Source organism: Rhea pennata, chromosome 13 (genome assembly GCF_028389875.1).
Source record: "Rhea pennata isolate bPtePen1 chromosome 13, bPtePen1.pri, whole genome shotgun sequence".
Lineage (NCBI taxonomy): Eukaryota > Metazoa > Chordata > Aves > Rheiformes > Rheidae > Rhea > Rhea pennata.
In genome coordinates this window covers 21,708,114-21,725,625 of record NC_084675.1, presented here as the reverse complement: position 1 = coordinate 21,725,625, position 17,512 = coordinate 21,708,114, and the positions used below count along the sequence as shown (strand labels likewise).

The window sequence follows — 17,512 nt, the reverse complement described above, 5'->3', positions numbered from 1 at the left end:
AGCATCCTTCTCTTTCATTGGCAGGCACCTTTCTGAAGCAGCCCAGCTGTCTTAGAGATGAGAAATGCCCTTTTCAGTGAGCAGCTTCACAGATGGCAGTGCTGTGGATCACAGGGAAGCAGGCTGTCATGCAAGCTGAAATGGCGTGGGCACACACACGCGCACACACGCACACACACAGCCTTCCCCGGGAGCTGAGGTTTGCCTGCACACTGGAGGCAAGCTGCTGGAGGTAGGAAGGGAAGGGTTATCTAAAACCAGCATGCTAAATGGAGCTTCAGGGAAGTTGGGGAGCCTTACTTTTGCATCGGAAAATCTGGAGCATGAATGGGACCCCTCGTGGACGTAATGTTTTGTGCAGGATTGAGCATGTGAGTGTCTTGTGTCAGGGAGCATGCACAGAGGCAGGTTGATGGCAGGTTGTAGGGTAAATCCTTTCCCCTTAGCTTCCCGCTCCTCCTCAGGAAATCATTGTGGTTTCTGAACTTGGAAATGCTTTGAGATCCTTGACAGCAGGTGCAGGCAAGGTCATGGTGTTACACAGGAAGTTGCAACACGGATCACTGCACTCTCCATTCCTTTTTATACCTTTTACCCTGCTCCTTTTGATGACCCTCCTCTCTGCCAGACCACTGGAATAAAACCCTGCTCGCACAGTGGAATTCTTGTGAGAACAAATTGTTGCTGGCATTGTAGGTTATTTAAATCCACATATTATCTCTTCCTCTGTATTACATTAGCTTCCTCCCAAACCTTCACCATCTGTTCCACCCTCGGTTATGAATGTGAGAAAACTGAACATGCTGCTTCACAGCTACAGCACTTAAAAGTATGATGTGCATTCTAATGGCTTTTCTATGCATTTTTACATGCAACTGCGCCTATTAGTTATTGTTTGGGATTCACTCAAAATAGCCATTAATGTTATGTTGCATTAGTGGCTGTTTACCTCCAAAGCTGCAGCTCAAGCCCTCCTCCCTGGGTGTGAGAGATTTATGTAACAGTGATGGCTCCCGAACGCAGGCTGGGGTCTGAATGTGAGGTGTGAGCCTCAGCAGCATGTCTAACTTGGGCTGAGTGGGGAGAGACACGAGGACTCTTTGTGCCAGCGATCGCCCCAAGGAACGCCTAACTGAGTGAGGAGAAACGCTTGCTTCTTTCCTCCTTCGCGCCATGTGTCGAGACTCTGCCTCTGTGCTAAGGCATCCATGTCTCTCCCAGTTCCCTGCTGCCATGTGAGGTCACATTATCAAAGGTGCTGGACCATCTGCAAGTCCCACAGACTTCAACAGGGTTGATGTCCGTGCAATGACTGATGTTGCTTTTCCTCTGAAAGCCTGTTAGGCTCCTAATGATACGTTTCATTTCTTTAGTGCTTCCCAGACAGCTACACCAGCAAGTAAAGATAGTTCAGTTTGGACTCACTGCCCTCTTGCTTGTTCGTTGGAGGTACCGCCTGTGTGCTCAGGGCAGGTTTAACCTAGGGCTCTCATTTTTTCTTGACAGGCAAGATGTGTCCCACAGTGCAGTCCACCAGCAAACAGAGTGTTCAATTCTCAAATGCTGTGTGGGTGCTTTTGAGCCTGCAAGATGAATAGGAAGCAAGCAGGCTCCAGGGCTGGGTATGGGGGAGACTTATCCATGATCGCAGGAGGCAGTGGGTTTCCTGAAGTTGTCACTGCTCTCTCCTTTCCCTCACCTGCTCACTGTCATCCCTTGGCTGCAGGTACCAACACCTTTGCTCTGCTGGCAAAGCTATTGGCAGGTGGCTGGAAGAGCAGGGATGCTGGTAGGTATGGTAACAGTAATCACACATTGCAGACCAGGATGCCTCCAGCCCAGACTTTCAGAGTGACTGACAGATGTCATTTAGGTTTCACAGTCCCTGTCTTCCAAACAAACAAGTGTCTTCTGCTACCCTGACATGGCGATCTAGGTCCACTTTTCTGCCTGAACCTGAAATTTCACCACCTGAGAGCTGCAGATTTCTTGGTTCCTAGGTGCGCATCTCGCCTGGGCTGTGGTACATCCAGCAGCATGGGACCCATCAGCCCTGCCGCGTGTCTGATGCTCACTCACAGAGGGTGAATTCTGAGCATCGCTGGCTTCCCTACTGCATAGAGACAGCAGTGCTAAGCCAGGGCAGCCGTGTTTCCATCAGACCACCACCACCTCTCCTAGCAATGCAAAACCAAGGGGAAAAATAAGGGAGGAAGCTGCTTTTAAGGATAGGTCCTGGGTTCATTAAAAAACAGAGTAGGAAAGGGCATGGGGAAGTCACATAGCTCAGCCTTCTCCCAAGCCAGTTCAACTCTATCCAAGTTACATCTGTGCTACAGCTGTTCAACCTGTTCTTAGTCTACCTTCTCCCCTCTCAGCCACCACAGCCTCCCCAGGCAATTTATTCCAGCCCTTGACTTGCTATAGTGGCTAATAGCTAACCTCTGCCTCTGCTGCTTGAATTTAAACCCATTAATTCTGTTCACGGAGAACAAATTATTCCCTTCCACTTTGCAGCAGCTGTTTATATGTTTGAAGATTGCTCCATCTCCTCTTCTCTAGCCTGAACAACTCCTGCTCTTCCCGTTTTTTCTCGCAGGTCATGCTTTGAGACAACCAGTCATTCCTGTTGATTGCCAGTGAGTCCTTGTCTCTCCTGAAATGAGGAGCCCAGCACTCGATGTATCACCAGCTCTTATCCTGTGGGACTCGCAAGTTATTCTCCTGCTCAGAGTGTACTTGTGTTCTTCTCAGTTGAGTGATAGTATCAACTGATGTCAGGCTCTAATCTGTTTTATCACCCCGATCTGCAGAACCGCTGGCTAGCCTGTTACTCCTTCCTGTACTTGTCCTTTGCTTTCTCTGCCTGTGTCTCCTTACTGAATTGCATCCTATTGCTCCAGATTGCCAAGATCCTTTTTCATTACGTCCCCCCAACCAGACTGCATGTAGCCCCTCCTGGCTCAGCGACATCTACCTGCTGAATAAACATGAGCTGTATTGCACCATACAGATCATTAGTGAAAACCCTGAGCAGTGATCGATTCAGGACAGACCCCCTGCAGAAAGCCGCTCAATTCCCCCGCTCCAGTGTACTGCCAGCCCACTGATAATTTCTCTGAGAATGATGTTCCAGTTAGCACTGCAATCAAGCCATAGTAGTTCATCTAAAGCACATTTCCCTAGCTTTCTATAGTGTGTGCTTCCATTTCTTACAAACAAGAGGAACAAAATCGTGCTGAGTCCACCCCCCACAGAATATCAGCAGAGCCTTTGCCACGATGTGCCCTGCTCCATGGCTGTGGTACCTTGTGTAGGTTTCCAGCACAACAGCATGACAAGGCCGCTGCATCAACAGGTGGTGCCAGCACATTGCAGTGGAGTGAGGGCGAGCACTGCAGGCTGATGCAATACCAAGCTGTAAGGATTTAGGCAGTGATGTTGCAATAGCCAAGTTACGCTCAGGGCAATGTGAAGTTCTGCTGCTATAACTTAACCATAAGTTAGCATCAACAAAGGCTTGCCTAGTCCTGCAGCTTTTCTACAAGGTACATGTTCAAAAACCCAGCACTCTAATGTGTTTTTATTGCTGGCCCTGGGCTAAGGTACAAAACAAAACCAAACTTCCTTGCTCACATCCTTTGTTGAAGAACCCACTGCTCCCACCAAGAAGGTCTGCAGCCAAAGCAAGCTTTCGAAAACTGCACAGGAAACCCCGCATCAACTTCCAACATGCTCTATTATGTAGCACGGGAGAAGTAGGGGAAATTCAAGGCACTAACACAGGATAATTCAGTTCGCTAGCAGAGCGAACTCCCTTTCCACTCTGTGCAATACTACAACAGCTCAGCACCAGGTTTCTTGGCCAGATTTCAACACACAAGTTTGCCTACTTACCGTACTGGATTTGAGTGTGTCCCCATTGTCCTCTTCAGATTCTAGTGCAACAGGTAAGGATTTCTGTGGCGGGGAGAAGGTTAAGTCCCACCTTAGTAGCCGAGGTTCAGCTTTGTCCCCGAATCTCAGGTTTTCCAGTTTCTGCACCGTAGGCTCGGTAGAGGAAGCTGGCCTGAAATTCTCTTTGTTCTGGGACTTAGACCTCAGTCTCTGAACCCCAAAGCCCCGGTCTTCCCCACGGTGGTCATCAGCCATGCTCCTGCAGGGTCCCCCTTTGCTATAGTGTCTTTTTTGGGTGTGAATCTCTTGCATATAAGAATCCATCCTCATGAGGGGCTTCATCTCCATCTCATAATTGCTCATCTTCTCCTCATCTAGCTCAAGCAGTTTGGAGCTCCCTGAGCTGTGGTTGTGGGACCTGTGGTGGGAAGTCCAAGAAACCGTGGCTGGGGAATCTGTCCACCTCTCTCTTTGCTTGTGGTTGGAGGCCGAGTGTTTGTGTCCTCCACTCCGGCCTCTGTAGTCTTCGGGGATGGAGGCTGACCCTAGCTGACCACTGCGCAGTGTCCCACTTCTCACACCGCGAGTCCCACTGACTTTCTCTTCGCTCCAGCTGTTGGGTCGCAAGTAGTCCCCACCGCGTCCCTCCAGCAACATCTGGATTTCCCCACCCCTCTCTTCATCCACTGAGACCTGCCTGGAGAAATGCGTGCTCTTGTTCCTGCAGGAAGGGCCCAACGGTGGGGTGGAGGAGGGACTGGCAGGGAAGCTTTGCAGTGGGCTGTCATCAGGAGTCAGGTCAGACGGGGTGGTCCCTTTCCGGTACAGCTCAGGGCTCTCTTGTTGGAGCGGCGTCCCAGTGGAAAGGACCTCAATGTCATCACTCGAATTCTGGCGCTTTGGCCTCTGGCATTCGAGCCCTTTTTGTGTTGTAGTTGAGAGAAAAGAGAGAGAAAAATGCAACAGGATTATTTCTATTCTGCAGGCACCTACCAGAGTTTTTCATGTCAAAGAAAAGGACTGAGTGTGTCGGATGGCAGGGAAGCCACAGGGCAAGATCAGGACCACAACAGAGTAGCACAATAAATGTCTTCCTGCTACTAGACCGAGAAAAAGGTGACATTAGTTTAACACCAAACCTGGAATCATCCAGAGCATCCACAGACCCACATGGTGCAGGCAGCTGCAGCCCAGCACAGGAGGTGGCTCAGTCAAATAGCTTGCCTTTGGATGCAGGCTTTGTTGAACCGGGAGGAGGATGCAAAGCTGGCTCTAAGGAGGGGAGAAACGGCAACTGCCCCTTCGAGGAACAGAAGCGCTTTGCTCTTCCTTCAGCTTCATCATGCACTAAGCCAGCATTTCTTCACCGCTGTAAATGCGAGGGCCACCTACCTTTCTAGAAGGAGAGCCACAAGCCACCTGCCACCACTATGATGACTTTCATTTCCAGCTGATCAAACCAGGCGCAACAGCGGCGGGTCCTTTGGCCCCTGCAGTTTCTGCCTCCCCTCCTGCCTCCCCAGCCAGCAGAGACCCTGTGTGTGGTGGCCCTGTGCAAGGCAGCGATGAACCACCCAACCTGCTTTTTAGGCAGAGCTGCCAGGAGGCCTGGGCAGTCACAGGAGTGGGCCAGCACTGCCTGTGGGCCCTGGCTGTCTTCTTTGAACAGCCCCGCTTTTTCCAGGAGCTTGCAGCTCTGGCAGGGAGGAGCCTGCGTCACTCCCTGCTCTCGAGCGCAGGCGCCCGGCTCCCGCGGGTACCGTTCCTGCGCCGCGCAGAGCCCCAGTGACTCTAATCCCGCTAAGGTGATTACTCCCCTGTCCATTTGCATTCTGCACAGATCCATCTGACCATCTTTTTCCATCATCTCCAAATCCGGTTCGCAGGCATGTGAGGGAAAATCCGAGCCCCAGCCGGAGACGGCGCGCACCATGCCTCGTGCCTGGTGCTCGGCGTGCCGAGGGATCGCCCCCGCGCCCAATCCCTGCCTCTGGGGGGAAACACGCCGCTTTTATCCCTGTGAGGTAAGCAAGGGGCACCTCGCCTCTGGGTTTCACATGGAGCTGTTCCCATCTGGGCAGATGTGCTGCATTGGGGGAGCCTCCCATCAGGGAGGAAAAAAAAAAGCCACCCTACCTCAACCAAAATGGAACGGCAAATGGCGAGTCCATTTTCCCTTTAACCGCTACAGCCTTCCTGCCCCGTCCAGCTGAGCAGGGCATGCAGCTTTCCCCATTCAGCCTCCCTCGCTGGGCTTGGAGATGACCGCAGGGACAGCCAGGCAGGGCTCGCCCAGAGCCCAGCGCGACGGGACACCACGTGGGTGCCCAGGCCTCGCAGTTGGGCAAGAGCAAGGGGTGCCGAGCTTCAGCAGGACTGCAAAGAGCTCCCGGACCACGCAGCATCCCTGACTCTCATTTTCAGGTGTTTGCGCCGTGCTGTGTTTGCAGCGGCTGCCCCGGGAGCCTGGCTGCAGCAATACCGGCTTCACCATCCTCAGCTCCACCACTGGCCCACGCCCTGCAAGGCAGGAGTGCCGGCATAACCCCCTGCAGAAATACTCCCTAACTCAGCTCCCTTAATGTCACCTGATTAACTAAGCAGATGTGGGGGGCAGGAGAGAAGTTTTGTATCAAAAGCCTTTGTGCAAAAGCTGGGCTAGGGGTCACTGGGACCAGGGCCAGGCAGGGGGAGCCTCTTAATTTGACTCTGCTGCAGCCAGGAGAGCACTGTTATTGCATGCATGTTATTGCATGGAAGTGGGAGGTCCTGAAAAGTACCGAACAATGTTTTCTGCTGCAAAAACAAAGAAGAAACCAACCCCATCACCCCAAAAGCCAGACGAGAAGCGTGCTGCGCTGTGCAGCCATCCTCCTGCTGCGTGCAGCACAGGGAAGCTCTCAGCAGACGCACCGCATCCGGTTTTTGAGCACCAGACTTCACGAAAGATAAGGACAAGTCAGAACAAATCCACAGGAGAGCACGGAAAATGATGAATGACCAGAGGTCTGGAAAAATGATCCACGAGGAAAGACTGAAAGAGCTGAGTTCTCAGTTTTGGCTGAGTTCCCCTGCTGCCTGGGGCAGAGGAAGCTGAGGAGGGCCCCAGTCCTCAAGCAGACTATTACAAAATCTCCACTGTATTAATCCTTTATGGACCACCAAACTGTTATGAAGGAGTGAAAGCTAATAGTGCTTAGTTCTCACTGTACCCTCGCAAGGCATAGTTGTTCCCAGCCAAAGCTACGCTAAATTACGTGAATAATTTGATAAATATATTAACTGCCTAATGCCCCTGAAATGCGTCTAATTGCAATTGCTATGGCTAGACAAGAAATGAGTCTCAGAAAGGAAGAACTCAATTTTCTTACCATAGTTTAAAAATAAATGCTCTGAAGCGCTTGCTCTAATCTCTCTGCTTCTTCTGAGTAATTTTCTCTATTGCAACTTCTCGGGAGGTGCCACCACCGGGAGGTGGCCTTCGCCGGCCTCCTGCTCCGTGCCAGCGGCGGGACCGCCGGGGCGCGAGGCCGGCGGCCGGCTCGGGCTGTGGGCGCGGCGGCCGGCCCGGAGCTCCCTGTCGAGGCACGTAAAGCAGAGGCGGTAAATAGTGCTGAGGCTGCCTGGAAGTTTCCCAGTGAGGCAATTTCTCAATGGGAAATTGGACTTCCAATGACTGTAATTTTTTTTATTATTTCCACAGAAAATGCTGGGTTTTTGTCTGTGTTTTCAGACAATGCTCAGATGCGTCAGTCCTAGTTTGTTCCCTAGTCATCTGTGGGAGCCCGAAGCCCCTGCATTTATCCCTGGTGGCCCCGAGGAAACCTCGTCCTGGTGGGAAGCGGCAGACGGAGGTCAGCCCCGAGCAGCAGGCAAGGCTGCGAGCGGCGGCTGTGGCTCACGGGAAACCCCACCCGTCCTGTTCCCGTGCAGCACGGCCCCGAAATGTATGGGAAAGCTGTAAAGCCAGCTATCAAACCCAAAACCGAGTGTCTCGGTTCGTCTCAGGCTTTGGCTCGTCCTTCCCTGTTCAGGTCTCTGGGGCTCTTCCTTCCGATGCAGGAATTTCCACTGCCACCTTCCCTCCGGCTCTGAAGACCCCAAAGTCCGGAAAGCTGAAACAACCGGCCGCAGGGCTGCTGCCCTGCTGCTCCTTCCCTTTGGCATCAGCCGGAGGTGTCCCGGGCGCCCCAAGCCCTGCGGCGGCATCTCTCTCCCCCCGCACACTGCCCCGGGGGCTCGCCGAAATCGCTCGCAGGTGCAAGATGCCTCGCAATGGGGGCGAACCCCTCTGCAACATCCTCCTCCATGAGAGCAGCACCGGGGACAAGTCAATTAAGAGACCTCTGGTCTTAACCACCCCCCCTCCCCAGCGCAGACCTGCGAGGTGCTGAGATCACGCCGCCTCGTACCCCGCAGCAGCGAAGCCGCTGGGCGCCCGCAGCCGCCGGCCCCGCGCGCGCGGCTGCCGCCTTGCAGAGGAGCCGGTCGGCTGCACGGTGCCGCCTTGCCGGCTTTCGCCGCCCGCCGATGCTCGACGATTATTCCGAGCTAAGATTAGCCGGGGGAGCACGTGGTGTTCCTGGAAGCACGGTTGTGCCAGCGCCCCGGAGGACACGGCACCCCGGCTGGCTGCCCCGCGCGCCCCGTCCCGACCCGGCAGGTTTGCAGCGGCAGCCGACTTGCTGCAGCACCACGCGCCGGGGCCGAGCTCGCCGGCGTCCTGCAACTCGCGCGGAGGAAACGGCACCCGGCCGCTGCCACTGCCGCCGCTGGCGCCTGAACGACACCGGCTGCCCCGCCAGTTCGTCCCAAAGGTGCGCGGAGCCCGCGCTGCCCGCTCGCTCGCGCCGGACCGCAGCAGGAATGAGTCACCACCAGCAGCAGCCCCTGGAGCAATTAAGGCAAATGAGTAATCTTCAGTTAAAGAGCTGGGGGGGGGGGGTAATGATCGACGCCTTCTAAGGAGGCTTCGGTGCAGGGAAGCTATCGAATAAAACCATTCACATATATTAATTACTGTGTTAATTATTGCCGTGGAGGCTTAGACCTTTCCGCTCCTGCATGCCTCGGCCACTCGCCCTCCGCGCGCCAGGGCCCGAGCCCGCAGCCCGCCCGCGGTCGGCTCCGCGTCTCCCGGGTCCGGAGGGGCCCCGGCGGCTCCGACCGCACCGCGTGCCGGCCGGCGCGCACTGACCGTTTTCCCTGTGCTGGAAGGAAGGCGAGAACTCTTTGGCAGTGATCCTGGCGATGCGCGCTTCCTCCTGAGCTTTCTGCGCCGCTGCCACGGCCGCGTCCGCCTTGGCCCGGGAGTGGGACGTCCTGCAAGGCAACCGGAGAGAGACAAGGACCGCGTTAGGCAGCGGGGACGGCAGCGCCGGCGAAGCGCTTGGGCACGGCCCCAGCGCCGGAGCCCCTCGGCATCGCGCGGCCGAGGCTCCGCACGGGGCCCGGCATCTGCGCCCGGTTTCGCGTCCGTCGGTTTCGCGCCCCGGAGGCCGGCACGAGCCCGTCTCCTCCGTCGGGAAAGGGCTCACGGATGCGCCGCTGCGGGAAGGAGCCAGCCCAGGCAGGCGGCTGCAGAAACCTCTGCTTCTGCAGTGCCCATAAGCCGCTAACGTTGAATTTATGAATTTAAAGCTTTCCTTGACCAAACCATTTACTTCTGGATGACAAATTGAAGATCCCCCCCCCCCGTTTGACGTACACACACGAGCATCATTAGTCCCCACGGGAAGGGTGAGGAGTGGATGCAGCCGGTGCTGCCCCAATACCCCGGAGGCACCGTTCTCAGGGCATTTCCATGGTGCATGCGAGGTGCTGGCGGAGACACTCTCCCATGCCCTCGCTCGTCACGAGCTGCTCCCCACACGCCTGTGTTTGATGGATTCCCCCCCCCCCCCCCGTTGCTCTGGGTTTCCACCCCGCCATCCCCCCGCAGCTGCCCTGGGCGCAGCCTTGCCGGACCGGTCCCCATTTGTCCCTTCCCTGTAGCTCAGCTCTCTTAGGCACTTAAAAAAAAAAGAAAGAAAAAAACGCCTGCTCCTACACACGCTGGTGCAGGCAGTGTTATAAATAGCTCAGCTGATTTCTTTTCCCTCCAAAATCAGTCCCTCCATCTCCTTTAATCATTTTTTTTCTGCCGCTCCCTGAATTCCCTCTAATTTTTCTACATCTGCTCCGAGCAGAGTGTCATTTCCGACAGGCTCCTATAAACAGAAACCGGGGCCAGCGACGGGCCCCGCTCCCGGCCGGCCCCACGCCCGGCTCCTCGGGGAGACGCGCGGCGCGAAGCGGGGCAAAGCGCCGGCGAAAGGCTGCCGGAGCAGCCGGCACCCGTGGGAACGCCCGGTGTTTTCCGCGGGAGCATCTCGGCGGGGACATCTCCGGCCCCGCCGCGCCGGCTCCGGCGCTCCTCGCCGGCTCGCTCCTCCGCCCGGCAGCTTTTTAGGGCAGGGACTGTCTCTTCCACGCCGCAGCACATTGATACAGCAGGCTGCTGTCCCTGCTGGCCCGGCACAGAGAACTAATAACGTCTGGTAGCGTCTGGACCAGGCTCAGCAGGCAGGATCACACGCCGCCTCCCCGAACTCCTCCCCGGAGACGCAACCGGAGGCAAGAGCAGTCGCGTCTTGCAGCGCGCCGCCGGCGAGGGATGCTGCAAGCGCCTGGGAGCTGCTGGCCGAAAAGGGTCGAGGATGCCCATCCCCGGGGCAGCGGCTCTGCCCGAAGCTCGCTCCGGCGCCTCCCGGGCCGGGCTCGTCCCCGCCGACTCCAGGAAGAGCCGCAGCTTGGGATGTGGCCCAGGCAGAGTTAAAATCAATCACGTTAATTAAGCCACCTCCAGTCCAGAACATCCCCAACGGCTGCGGCGCGGATGCGGCGCGGATGCAGCGCGGATGCAGCGCGGAGCAAGCTTAGTTGTTTGTAATGCTCTCTAAGATGCTTGCAGGAGTGAAAAGCAGAATTACGATGATCTACGCGTTGCATAATAAAATACATAAGTATTCCCAAATAAATGCAAGTAATCCAGTTAGTGTTCGCATGACTTTGTCACATACTAAATTTAACAGCTGTCTCCTTTATATATGCCTGCTGTTCGCAGCACGCACTAAATCTTAATTCCCCAGCTAATTGCTTGACTTTATTTCCTTGTAAAGCAGGTCTTTCTCCACGACACGCGTGCTGGAAGGGAAGGACACCCCTAACGGCATCGGGGTACTGCTCCAGCACGGCAGTTTGCTCCTAGCTGAAGCCAACGGCGCAGACTGGGGAGGCCACCGCCAGGCTGTGGCATGGTCACGCACGGCTGATGCGGCTCCAAACCTGCCCCACGGGCCCCGATAAACCTCCCAGGCAGAGGAGCCAGCCTAGAAACCACAGGAAAAATAAGGCCAAATCCTTCTTTCATCCAGGTTTCCTCCGCCCTCAGTGGCCCGTAAAGGCTTTTGAGCAGCATTTCCAACCTCTAAATCCCATTTTAGTGCATTTGTCCACCAGGACTGAGCTGGCTGCAAGGTGTTTGGGCAAGGACGGGGCGAGGAAGAGCCATGGGGACGATGGCTGATGATAGGTGATGAGATGCAAGAGTTTGGTTCAGTTTGGGGCAGGGAGTCCGCTCTGGGGCTGGCGTGGGATAACTTATTTATTAACTTTTGCCAGGCTGACTCACTCCTCTCCGATTATGGCCAGGCAAGTGGTCAAATTGGCAAGAAGAACTGATCAGAGGGAAGGGAAAATCGCAACCAGATTTCTGCAAATCTTCGCAGATCTCCTGCGATTTGGCCAGAAGTGACAGCGGAAGGACTAATTCCTCCGGGTGCCACGCAACGCCAGGCCTACCGGCTCCGGCCAATCTATAAGCAGCTGGAATAAATTGATTTTAAAGGGAGAACATGGCTTTTCAGGAACGGCGACGGCCGCTCCGGCCCGCTTTGCGCCTCTGCAAGGGCTTTTGTGGCGAATCTGGAGCTCGGGGCTGTTTTGGCCAAAAAGGGTTGAGCTCTCGGCAACGGCGGCCTGAGCAGCTCCGCGGCACCGCGCGGCTTCAGGAGGAAACCGCGGGAAAATAAAACCGAGCAAAGCTCCAGCGGTGCCTGAAGAGGCTGGAAGCGGGGCGGGAGCGCGGAGCCGGAGCGCCCACGCGCCGCCGGAGCCCCGCGGCCTGCGAGCTGCCTCCAGCGCGGGGGCTTGGCGCAAGCGCGGGCGCCGCTTCAGCTGGGCGACTAATTAAGAGAAAATGATTAAAATCTACTGTTAGAGCAGACGAAAGCCTTTTTTTTTTTTCTTTTTTTTTTTTCTTTTTTTGTTCTTTTTTTAAATGCGTCCTTGTCTTCCAGCGGAAGGGATGCTTCCCCTGCCTTCGACACAGAGAGGTTCCTATGTTTTTCCAATTGGAAAATTCAATTAAAACAGAGACTATCTGCTCGGAAACACCTTAGGAAAAAGTCAGAGATGCGCCCGGCTTTCCCGACTCGTCCGGGGTTACTTCCCGCTCCCTTGGGCCCAGCTGAGAGCCGGATCCGGCCCTAATTGCATCAGCCCCAGACGCGCCAAGGAGCATAAAACCCAAGTCCCCGAGCGATCGATGCCGGTAAACGGATCGCAGAGCCGGCGGGGAGAGGCCGAGCGCTGATGCAACCCTCTCCCGAGGCTACCGACGGCGCCGAGCCCCGCCGGCGCTGCCGCGGGCTCGGTCGCCCCGAGGAGAGCCCCGAAACCGGAGCAGCAGCGAGCGAGGGCACCGCTCCGCCTAGCCGCTTCCCTTAGGGCGCTGGGAGACGGCAGCAGTCAACAACCTGCTCGTTATTTTTCCCTAGCTGCTGTTTATTGCCCCGATAAAACCCACTCCCCGGCGCCTGCTCCGCCGCAGCGCGGGAGGACGCCTGCGCTCAGCCGCTTCCCCGCGGCTGGCGAAGCAGGACGCTTCCCAGCCGTGAGAAAGCAAAAGGAAGAGTCTGGGGATTTCTAGCCTTGCCCCCGGCAGAGGGAATGCTTATTTCAGGCAAGCAGGCTGTGAAGAAAGTGTCCCGCCAGCACATTTCAGCTGCAAAAATTGTTCTGCATCAAAAAGCAAAGCCAAACCACTTAATCCTGAAAAAAAAATAACTGGATGTGTTTGCTTGCTCTTGCCCAAGTGAAACGCAGACAAATGTGGAAAATGCTTTGGTCACAAGCCCAAATCTGAGTTTCCCTGCAGATGTTGCCCTGGGAAATACAGTGTTACCCTGGGAAAGTGTTACCAAGCGGGAGCAGGCAGAGAGGAGCTGCCCGGATCCCAGCTGGGATGCAGAAAGTCTGGATCTCAGAAAGTCATGGAAACTGGGAGGGAGCCTGTTCCCACTTAGTTCATTGCTGCAGGCACCTGCACCAGACGCTCCTCATCCTTTTTCCTTTTTTTGGAGCTTACAAAAGGAGAGGGAATTCACTAAGGCATCATTCGCTATTTTGCACTGAAATATCGAGTTTTTTTTTTTTTTTTTTTAAATTCGAGGGAGGGTGGTGCAGAAAAAAACTGAGGGCTGCATGGTTGCAGGGGCTGCTCAGGTTTTTGTTTTATCCTTTTCTGCACAAAAAGTGCCAGAACCAGAAAAAACAAATCAGAGTCCATCGACTCCGAGGGGCTCGGTCGGACGGGCTTCAGCTCGGCCCGACGGCCGACCTGCACCGTTACCACGATGCTCCTCAGCAGCGCTCCCCGGCAAAGGCGCACGTAAGCAGAGCCACGCACACCCGCAGACTTCCCTCCCACTGGGTTTCCTTACTTTTCATTTTTTTGCCTGCCAGCAAGGGCAAAGCGGATGGGGCTTTCGTGCCGGAGACGATGCATAAGCTGTCCTGAAATGTTATTTACAGCTCGCAAGATGATTAACATCTGGAGAGGGAGTCTCCTTGCGCCTGCCACCCGTCACGGGCAGCGGAGCTCCCGCGGGCGCAGGTGAGCACGGGGCGGCCTCCGCCAGGCAGAGCCCCTCCGTGCCGGGGGGCCACCCCCATTTCCCTTTTTCCTATAAATCAGGGAGGAATTGCAGTACCCCCTGGTGAAAGGCAGGGCTGACAGGCGACGCTGGCGATGCAAAATCCCATGGGAGCTGCTCTGGCGGGGAAGGAGTGGGATGGAGGGGGATGGCTCCCACTTTCCCACGGCCTGTGGTTTGGATTTCCATGGTTTTACTGGCTGTCAGGTACCTAATGGAAAAGGCGTCTGCCTGTTTGGACAGTGGGAGAGGAAGTGGGAAATACTGACATCTCCCTTCATCCCCGGCTCCGGCACAGCGCTGGTAGACAGCCGGCCACGCGCACATCCCAAAGGCACAAACGCTCCTCTAACCCCGTGCAAAAATAGCACATTACAAATGATCCTGCCACTTGCAGGCAGGAGGCAAAACAGTTTGGAAGAAATCACAAACAACCTTTGGGGGGAAAAAAATGAAAAAACCCAAGAAAAGTCAAGCGAAGGCACAAAATCTCCGAGGAACCTGGGCAGCGCTGGTTATTCCGCACGCTGCAGCTCTATACCATCTGGATTAAATGCAAAAAGAAAACAGCAGAAAAGCCCTACATCAATGCCGCAGTCGGGTGGAGATTTTTAAATGCACAACAGGCCAAGCTAGCGCTCCCCGAGCAGCCATAACTCAGCCTGCTTGGACACGTGTAGCATTTAGTTTGGCTGTACATGCCGCTGCCTTTAATGACTCCAGGCTGGATCCTGCGTTCCTCTCGCAGCTCGCTGTCTCCGGGCAAGTCAGGCTTCAAAGGAGCGATAACTTGGCATTTTTGCAAGTTTGGGGCAATCAGAACAGTCATTTTGGCAAATGAACTTTCCAGGCAATTTTTTTTCTTTCTGCTGCCCAAGCCACAAAGGCCCGAAAGGGGCAGCGCGCCGGAGCCTTCCTCCGCTCCTCTCGCCGGCCGTTGTTTCGGCAGTCGCTCAACACCAAACCTCCCGTTCTGGAGCCAGCCGGAGAAAAGCCGGTCCAGAGTCATCTGCAAACTCATTTAATCAAAGTTAATACTCGAGCTCCAGCGCTGCCTGGATCCAGGCCGAGGCCTGGAGCTGCATCGGCCTCGGACGCGCTGAGGAACGGTCCGCAGCCGTCGGGAGGGAGGCGGCAGACGTCCGCTCTGCCCCCAGGGCTCCTCCGCAGCGCCCCGCGCCGCGGGCCGGGAGGGCCAGGGTCCGGGGCAGGTTGCTGCAGAAACCACCTGTAGCAGCCCCGTTTCACTGCAAACGCTGGAAAAAAAAAACCCGTCTCGGAAAGCGACCGGCCCAGCAGCCCGGGTGTTGCGCTCGGAGCTGCACGTGCCAGCGCTGCTTCGGAGCTGCACGTGCCAGCGCTGCTCCAGCGCTGCAGGGAAACCTCTGGCTTGTTACAGGCTCGACGGACGCCGCCGGCCTCGAGCACAGACCTGCTGCTCTGCTCCTGGGCTCTCGCTCCTGTTGCTGGCAGGCTGCAGAGGGTGAGGATGAGGAGGAGGAGGAGGAAGAGGAGGAGGGCGCCGGGGCTCCGAGCCAGCCTGCCTGCAAGCCAGCTGCGCAGGGTGTGGGAGGATCGCTCCAAGGATCAGGGAGAAAAGCAACTCTGCAGTTTCTGCTCACCGAATAGGAAAAGCAGCAGCAAGGAAAAGCAGGATCTGCCCCCCCCCCCCCCCCCCAGCTTCTGGGGACAGGCTGCTCCTCCTGAGAGCTGGCGGCGGCGGACGCCCTCCCGCTCGTGCCGGTGCGGCTCAGCCCATGCGCGAAGCCTGCAAAAGGCTCGGATGAGAAACCAGCCGGATCGGCTGATCCGGGCCGCCGCCGCGGCGAGGGAGAGGAGGACGAGGAGGACGAGGAGGAAGAGGCAGCCGCTCCCGCAGTCGCCAGCCCTGCAGCAAACGCCCGCGTCCTGGGGACAGAGCAAACGCTGCCCAGAGCTGCTCGCTGTGGCCCGTCCCCAGTGCCGCCGCTCGCTCCCAGACTTTTGACCCGGCACGGAAGGGCTTAACGCCCTGAGTCCCGTGCGAGCAGGAAGCTATTAAACTGGCAGCGAGAGAGGACTTACAGAGCGGCGGCGGGGATGCGCGCAGGGAGCCGCATCCGGCTGCGCCGCTGCTCGAGCGCCCCGGCTTCGAGGTGCTTTATCCTTTCCTCCGCGTCGGAGCGGGACGGAGAGGCCGGGAGGGGCCCGAGCCCTCGCCCGGGCGCCACCCGGGCGGGCCCGGAGCAAGGGGACGAGGCGATGCTTGCACAGCGCAAAGCTAAAGCCGGGGGTGCGGGGGGTGGGGGGGGGTCGCGGATGTTGCAGGTTTGCAGGGAAAACGGTCGGAGAAGGGCTCCCGCGCCGCCCTCCGCGGCTGCCCAGCTCGGGCTGGACGCCCCTGCGGAGGCATCCCAAAGCCAGCAGAAACCCGTAAATCGAGCCCAGCGAAGTACAAGTGCAGGGCTGCGGGCGCAGGCCGGCGCGAGCATTAAGCAGCATTATTACAGCTGGGTGTACTGCCGGTAGCGACATTACCGCGACTTAAACCGTTCGGGATGAGAACTGCGGCATCTGTTCTTTTCTGTGGGTTTTGCCCGGGCTGCATTTCCATTTTCTGAAGAAAATACCTGTTTGGCTCAAGCAGCCTTTTGCGCTTTGCTGTTCAGCTCTCCGGGGCTTTTCTTGCCTCCCCGCTCCCTATTGTGTGCCAGAGCACGGATGTTTTCTTAGCCTTCGCTGCTGCATCCTGCAGGAGCATCCACGCTGGGTCCAAATGCTTTCATTTACCCGTCCTTGCTGTCAGGTTCTCTTTATTAGCTTCCTCTTCCTTTTTTTTTTTCCTCCCATTTCTCTTTCTGAAGTTGAGTGACACTGTGGTAATTTGTAGTCCAAGCTCTGCTGAGAATATTGAGCTTAATTATATTTTTCTCATCGGTTGCAAATGGCTTGGCTATAATTATGCCTCCAAGTGCATTACTTAGGACTAACCTGCAAACAGCATCCCCTCCGGGGTGTTACCGCATGAGCTGCTCCGAGAAGCTGTTGTGAAAGGGGCTGAACAACAGGTCCCAGAGCCGTTGCCCTGACGGAGGACCTGGGAGCTTGCCCAAAGCCCCTTCCCTCCTAAATAGCCCAGCGGTTGCTTTACACATGGGTGTTATTGCTAATGAGATCCTGCGTCTTTAGTGCACCCTTCTTCCTCTCGGGACAGCAGTAAGAAGAGAAACGGGTTTTTGTCCCAGGGATGAAACGTCCCAGGGCACCGCGGCAGCCTTCTGCATGCCCAGAGCTTTCATTTCAGGCGGGCTGAAAAGGGCTCCCTCCCTTACCATGCTTGAAAACCAACAGTTGTTATAAATATTTGCTCTTCGGACCTGATTCACAGCTCTTCTAGCCCCGTGACTTTGCAGGAACTGCTTTGGCATGCAGGAGATGATAAATAGATAGACGAGCAAAGAAAATGTTCTTTCATTTTCATTTAATTGCGTTGAAGGAATTTGGAGAGAATCATCCACTGAACCTAAAAACTATTCTTTAAATGAGCTTACATCTCTGGGTCACAGACAACATCATATTCTGTGCACACTAGAACAACTTTAGGAATCCAATTTACTTGTCTGCAGCACGCTATGTTTTTTAGCCTACTTTCCTCAGGA

At 55.9% G+C, this 17,512-nt stretch overlaps 1 protein-coding gene and 1 long non-coding RNA gene across 2 annotated transcripts in view; one reads left to right on the top strand and one right to left on the bottom strand.

The window, feature by feature from the left end:
* Positions 1-17,512, bottom strand: part of JPH3 (junctophilin 3) — a 45,819-nt gene that overhangs the window by 10,320 nt on the left and 17,987 nt on the right. The window contains exons 3-4 of the mRNA XM_062586265.1: positions 9,095-9,219; positions 3,898-4,817 (exon numbers count right to left, since the gene is read on the bottom strand). Coding sequence (XP_062442249.1) covers positions 3,898-4,817; positions 9,095-9,219 — 1,045 coding nt within the window. The remainder of the gene's footprint in view (positions 1-3,897; positions 4,818-9,094; positions 9,220-17,512) is intronic.
* Positions 2,270-7,244, top strand: LOC134146084 (uncharacterized). Its single transcript, XR_009959774.1, has 3 exons — positions 2,270-2,753; positions 5,784-5,921; positions 6,089-7,244. It is a non-coding gene; the product is annotated as an uncharacterized LOC134146084 (long non-coding RNA).